Genomic DNA, 6,699 nt, shown 5'->3' with positions numbered 1-6,699 from the left:
ACATTCAATACAATAGAAATCAAATATCTTACATTTTTAGTTGGAGGTACAGTTAAATAAATTATTTTGGAACATAGAAAAAACATTTTTATTCATTCAAACTATTAATTAAACCTTAAACCGACATGTATTCTAATTATCACACTCGTACAGACAACATACATGAAATAACTTTCATTCCTGAAGTTTATACATGTACCTGCATTAATTTTGTCGAAAAGATAACATTAGGGGTACTCTTTTAGGTGTAATGTGTATCTTTTCAGAGTACCAGGAACTGTCGTCCTATCTCAAAAACTACACAGGTCACATCAGATTAATGATGTCAAGGTCACACATGATAACAGATTTCCCAAGTTCATATAGGATTACAGTAATGTCAAGGTCACAAAGTACAACTGATGTCAAGGTCACACATGATTAAAGTGATTTCTTAAGGTCGTATAAGATTACAGGGATACCAAGGTCACACAGGATTACAGTGATTTTTTTTAAGGTCACAGGATTACAGTGATTTTTCAAGGTCACAAAGTGTTTAAAGTGATGTCAAGGTCACACAGGATTACAGTGATTTTCCAAGGTCACACAGGATTATAGTGATGTCAAGGTCACACAGGATTACAGTGGTTTTCCAAGGTCATACAGGATTATAGTGATGTCAATGTCACATATTATTACATTGTCAAGGTCACACATGATTACAGTGATTTTTCAAGGTCACACAGGATAAGTGATTTTTCAAGGTCACTAAGTGTTTAAAGTGATGTCAAGGTCACACAGGATTACAGTGATGTTAAGGTCACAAAGTGTTTAAAGTGATGTCAAGGTCACACAGGATTACAGTGGTTTCCCAAGGTCACACAGGATTAAAGTGACGTCAAGGTCACACAGGATTATATTGTCAAGGTCACACAGTGTTACAGTGATGTCAAGTTCAGTACCAGCACAATCAACGTTATACAAGTTTATGCTATAACCACTATCATACAGGCTTTAATTTCAGCACATACATTCTATAATTACAGTACAGTCAATGCCTTACAGGATGATGGTACAGTCAAGGTGAAAGTCACATAGGAAATGGTACAGTCAAGGTGAAAGTCACATAGGAAATGGAACAGTCAAGGTGAAAGTCACATAGGAAATCGTACAGTCAAGGTGAAAGTCACATGGGAAATGGTACAGTCAAGGTGAAAGTCATATAGGAAATGGTACAGTCAAGGTGAAAGGCACATAGGAAAAGGTACAGTCAAGGTGAAAGTCACATAGGAAATGGTACAGTCAAGGTAAAAGTCACTTAGGAAACGGTACAGACAAGATTACACCAGATGATGGTACAGTCACATAAATAACTACATTCAAGCTTACGGAGGGAACAACACAGTTAAGATCATAAAGAAAATGGTACAGTTACGGTCAAGAACACAACTTCAAATGATTCATTATTAAACCATAGCAAACAGTGATCCTTTCATGGAGGATATTTACTTCTGGGCAGTCTGAAAGTGGTGGAATCTGTGAATACCCTAACTAAAGGTTGAAGGTATACATAACTGATGGTTTACATACATTATATACTGGTACACATTCGTGAATAGATTTATCCTGGTTATATTGTTAAACCCTTTGCTTCAATCAAAGTAACAATAAACAAACATTGTCTTTATTACAATAACATAACAAAATTCTTACAACAAAGCTTTGGGTAGTAAGTTAATATTAAAATGAATCTCCAGTTTCCATAATCATCTGTAATGAGAACAGAAATGTCTTTTAAAGTTGCTTAAAAACAGATATCGTGTTGTATTTTAACACAAAGTGAAAGACTTTTTGTGATAGTACTTCAAGTTTTTATTTTTGTATTACTGTAGTCCCCACACATCCCCCCACAACCTGTCGGAGGCTCAATATGGCTGTGTATCTCACAGACTTGAAGGTGGTAGTGGACACGCCCACATGACATCCTTATAGCAGCCTAGTGATCGTGTAGTAGCCGGTTAAACGCGTTATAAGCACTGTCTAAATCAAACAACATCTGTCGCACTTGGTTGTCGTCCAACTCCTCGGAGGCGGACATCCCGTTAAACGTGTCCAACCTGTCACAATAAGAAAAACACCATGATTACCCAATACTGTTGTGATGGATTTCTTCATCTGATTCAACTTTATTTATCCATCACCTTGCATACGTTCAGGTATCCAGTTTAAGTTTAAAGATCCCTCACACCCACTCTAACGTACAAGAGTACAGCATTGGCTATATACCCTGAACTTGTTGCTCAATCAATCAACTTTACTTCTCTATACAAAATGTACGGAGAAAACATATTTACAACAGTAAACAAGATCAAACGTTATAAACAAAGTGTATATGATAATTTTCACAAATTTTGATAAATTTGCATGAATTTCTTAAAATTTTAACATTGTTTGTATTCATTAGTTCTGAGAACTTTACAGAATTTGGCATGGCATAATAGTATTTATGTCAATATAACTTCCTTTCTGTGGATAGAAAGGGGCATTTGAACAAGTAGTGAAACACGTCACCAATGTCTTAATTATCACAATATATATACACATTCTGTTTTGGTACTCAACATTATTTCATCTTACAGTTTCCACTATACGTTTATGATTACTAGTTCTAAATTTACACCATATTGACTCAAAATATGTAAATGAAATTCCCTAACCATCTTGGTCAAGACATTTCAGACCTTCCTAACATCAAAGAATGAAACTGCATTACTAACAGTGCAACACACAGTATCAATGTGTAATGATTGAATGACTGTAAGTTGTGTCAACCAAACTCTGATAATAACAGTTCTTGTTATGTATAGACAGGGCATTGGTAATGAAATCATAAACACTACATACTGTAAAATTATAAATTTTCGTGGGACATTAAATTTCGTTTATTTTGTGGATAACAAAAAATCCACAAAATTAAATACCGGTACCCACTAAAACATAAATAAGGTACGATATAGATAGGGGGAAATCAAAAATCTGCGAAATATAATGTCCTTGAAATAGGCTAGTATATGAAAATCAAGAAATTTTAAACCCAAGAAAATAAATGATTCTACAACATATAGAGACCTCTGTATGCTTTGTCTGCTCTTGGTTCTCAATCTTTGGTCCATCAACACAAATAGGTCTTTATGGTCAACATGTGTATGATTTTCTTTACAGCTCTCTTTTTTTCTTTCAACATATATTGTTAAATATCATTTTCCAAATCTAAAAATACAATTAACAGTTTTTGCAGTGAATGATTTAACAAAATCAATCAACAATTGGCAGATTTACAGAACCACCTACCAAGTCTTTACTTTCACTTTCCCTTCAAATTCAGAAGAAACAATACTCAGTCTGCTCATTGTCTCCATCAATTCCTTCAGATCTGGCTGGATCTAAATCAAACATCAAAATGTAACATATCACACAGTTATACATTTCAGTTGTTTATCAGAAATATATTTTTTTAAATTTAAACACAACACTTTCCAAAAATATTCTGAATTTTGCATAGTTACTGTACTATTTTTTGTTAACTGATTAAAATTTTCAATAATTTAGTCTGGACAGGTTCAAGTATCAAGATACAGAGGACAAGCTGTATGTATTGTCCTAGGTTAAAAAGTTTGACAATATATATATATATCTGTTCATGTATGTTTACCTAAAGTCCTATTTAACTAGAAGTTCTAGTTTACTATATAAAGTTACAGTTTACCTAAAGTCCTAATTACCTGAAGTTTTAAGTTTACTCGACGTTTTGGTTTACTTTAAGTCCTATTTACCTCAAGTTCTAGCATGTTTCATGACATTGACACATTTGTCATGTGCACAAAGTAGTTCTTATGACCAATACTGGTGAATAGTTCTGAAATAAATATTTACAATCTCTAATTACAGCTTATCTAATAAGCTGAAACTAGTAAACTGCAATAAATTTGCCAAGTAACTTCAGGTGGATGTTGTCCAGTCATCTTTTTACTTAATTTCCATTACCCCCTGGACTGGACTATCCAAATTCCATAGGAATCCATTCCTTGGAGGCGCTGAACCAAAAAGAACATTCGTTCACGGACGTTGGATCTCCCACCTCCCGGATCTCTAATTAAGTATAGATAAAACATTAAAATGTTGGTAAACACAGACTAGATAGTCCCTAGATCACACCTACCTCGTCCATGGCTCTGATCTCCAGCCGCAGTTTGTCCATGACAGTGATAAATAACTGTAACAAACAGTTAACAATCATTATCATTCACGATAAGATGTACCTATACACAGTAGGATATTAATGAATATGGTTCCAGACTTTGAAAAAATATCAGTTTTTATTTTAAATCATGTTACAAAATGTACTCAAAATCATTATAGCTGATCAAAAAATGGAAACAATTGTTCAACTTCCCCAGTATACATTATAATATAAAGCCCAAATGTTCTTGATTCCTTCAGATCTTTCAGCCATTACATATTGCTGAAGACTTAAATAAGCTTTGAGATAAAACCAAATCAAATTTCCTTTAAATAATGCACTACCTATATAGACATCAAGCCTTGTTAAATCAGCCACTATCATTTTGAGCTCCAGTGGCTGAACTGTGACAAGACTAAGCTACATATCTCGGACACAACCTTCACCAACAGGATTTTATTGAAAATAGTGATTCTGATAATTTTGTTTTAAATTTAAAAATTGTGTTCTACTTACAGATACAATATCTGCTATACATTTACTGGTGTTTCCCTTGTCATCCTTAATGGTGATTGGACGGTCATCCTTAATCCTCTCTAATGCTGCCGGACAGTCCAACTTGAAAAAAAGAAAACTATTATGTACACATATGACCTCCATAGAATGTTTATATGTCACAAATATATATTTATCATACTGGTTGATGATAGAATACATGTGCCTTATTATAATCTCTCGAGCCACAGAAACCTTATGGAATCAACAACGTTCAAAGTAGTCCCTTCACCATTATTTAAGTCCTTCTTCTTTTCATCTTCGAAAAAGTATAGAACATAGANGGGGGGGGGTATTGAACAAGGGAACAAATTTTGCCAGCATTCCACAGTCTCTCGCCTCGGGCCGAACTTTGGTAACTTAGGGGCTACAGACCTGATTTAATTCAGTGATGTTCTACCATCCCAAGATGTACTTAATACACAATCTGACAATTGTAGGTTGCAGAGAATAAGAGATATGCCGAAGCCAAAGTAATGGATGGATGGATGAACAGAGTGCAAACCTACAGTCCTTCCCTTCCAGTAGAACAGGCGGGTGACTAAAACAAAATGTCTAATGTGATTTCTTCACATCCTTAGAATACAAACAATGTGTTTTTTTCATTTGAAAATTTCAATTGTTTGATTGAATTTCTTTAATGACAGTAAAAACATGTATATAATGTGTATTTCTAATATTAATATCTACTTTATTGCAAATACAAGTATATAAAATTTGAGAGTGTTACACAGTGGATTTCTATAGTCTCTGTGTAGAACTTACTCTGAATTTTTTCATGAATGTTTCCACATTGGGGAACTCGTCACTCTGGACCTGTTTGAAGGCAGCCTTGTACTGGACCAACAGTTTGGAGCACGCTCCTGTGTACCTGTACAGAAATAACACCACAGGTAAGTACAGGTACAATCCATAAATCGATGATTACACCAGATATAACAATTCCATTACCAAGTTAAATTGTTGTGAATTGCACTTCAATATCATATACTGGTATAAATCAGGAATGGAAAATTCTCTATAGACTATTGATTATTATTGTTTTAAGGATTTGAATGTGTATTTTGGATGCCTGAAGGACTTGAACAAGGGAAGAGAGCCTTGTGTAATACAAAGTTCACGTAAACTTTCTTCAAGGATCAGTTTCCTTCATCAGGCCATGAAGCAACCACAGAAACTTTCAAATGTTACATTTCAATTGACAATCCATCAGTTCCTTGTCTTTCTTTTTTCTTTTTTTTGCAACTCAATTACAGTGGTACATAACTGAAGGAATTGAGTAATAAAAAATACCAGCTACCTCAGGGAATTGGCTCACAATTAGGAGCTAATGACCAACTTTCTCTAGGTCTAACACAGTTTTAAATAAAGTGAGAAACAGAAGCTTCAAAGAGTTAATGTAACATGTTCAATGACCTGTGACACAGTAGTGAAATGTTACTTACTCTCTGGGCTGAACAGCATCCTTAATGTACGACTTCTCTAAACTCTGTAGCGTGTTTATCACAGCGTAGAGATCGGCCATGTTGTCATATCTACAAGTCAGCAAATATTTACAGGTTATTTGTGTTTGAAAGGTTACACACTACCTATAATATACCATAAGACACATACACCACGTACACATATAAATAAAGTATGTGTCGTAAATAGCACCCAGGGCCATTAACAAATTTGCTTAAAAAGGGGCTTTTATTAGGATAGTAAAATTTGACATATGAAAGAACAAGGTTACCGCGAGCGGTATATAATACGCCCGTCACACATTGAATGAGCAGTTGTTTGTATGATTGAAATATATGAAGTATTTGTGAGTAATTGATATTAAAAGAGAAATCATTCAACATAACTGGTAGATCAATGAGTGCAATACAACATCATGGAACGCATGCATCGCATTAATGAAACCAAGGGTAATAACTCCA

The 6,699-nt window shown here is 34.4% G+C and overlaps 1 protein-coding gene across 1 annotated transcript in view; it reads right to left on the bottom strand.

The window, feature by feature from the left end:
• Positions 1 to 795: 795 nt before the first annotated feature.
• Positions 796 to 6,699, bottom strand: part of LOC110443662 (vacuolar protein sorting-associated protein 28 homolog) — a 9,639-nt gene continuing 3,735 nt past the window's right edge. Inside the window, exons 4-9 of the mRNA XM_021488021.1 lie at positions 6,220 to 6,309; positions 5,540 to 5,645; positions 4,736 to 4,837; positions 4,199 to 4,252; positions 3,331 to 3,422; positions 796 to 2,096 (exon numbers count right to left, since the gene is read on the bottom strand). Coding sequence (XP_021343696.1) covers positions 1,976 to 2,096; positions 3,331 to 3,422; positions 4,199 to 4,252; positions 4,736 to 4,837; positions 5,540 to 5,645; positions 6,220 to 6,309 — 565 coding nt within the window. The 3' untranslated portion in view covers positions 796 to 1,975. The remainder of the gene's footprint in view (positions 2,097 to 3,330; positions 3,423 to 4,198; positions 4,253 to 4,735; positions 4,838 to 5,539; positions 5,646 to 6,219; positions 6,310 to 6,699) is intronic.

Source organism: Mizuhopecten yessoensis, unplaced genomic scaffold (genome assembly GCF_002113885.1).
Source record: "Mizuhopecten yessoensis strain PY_sf001 unplaced genomic scaffold, ASM211388v2 scaffold716357, whole genome shotgun sequence".
NCBI lineage: Eukaryota > Metazoa > Mollusca > Bivalvia > Pectinida > Pectinidae > Mizuhopecten > Mizuhopecten yessoensis.
Note: the sequence above shows the minus strand (reverse complement) of the source record. Positions and strands in the feature narration are given on the sequence as shown.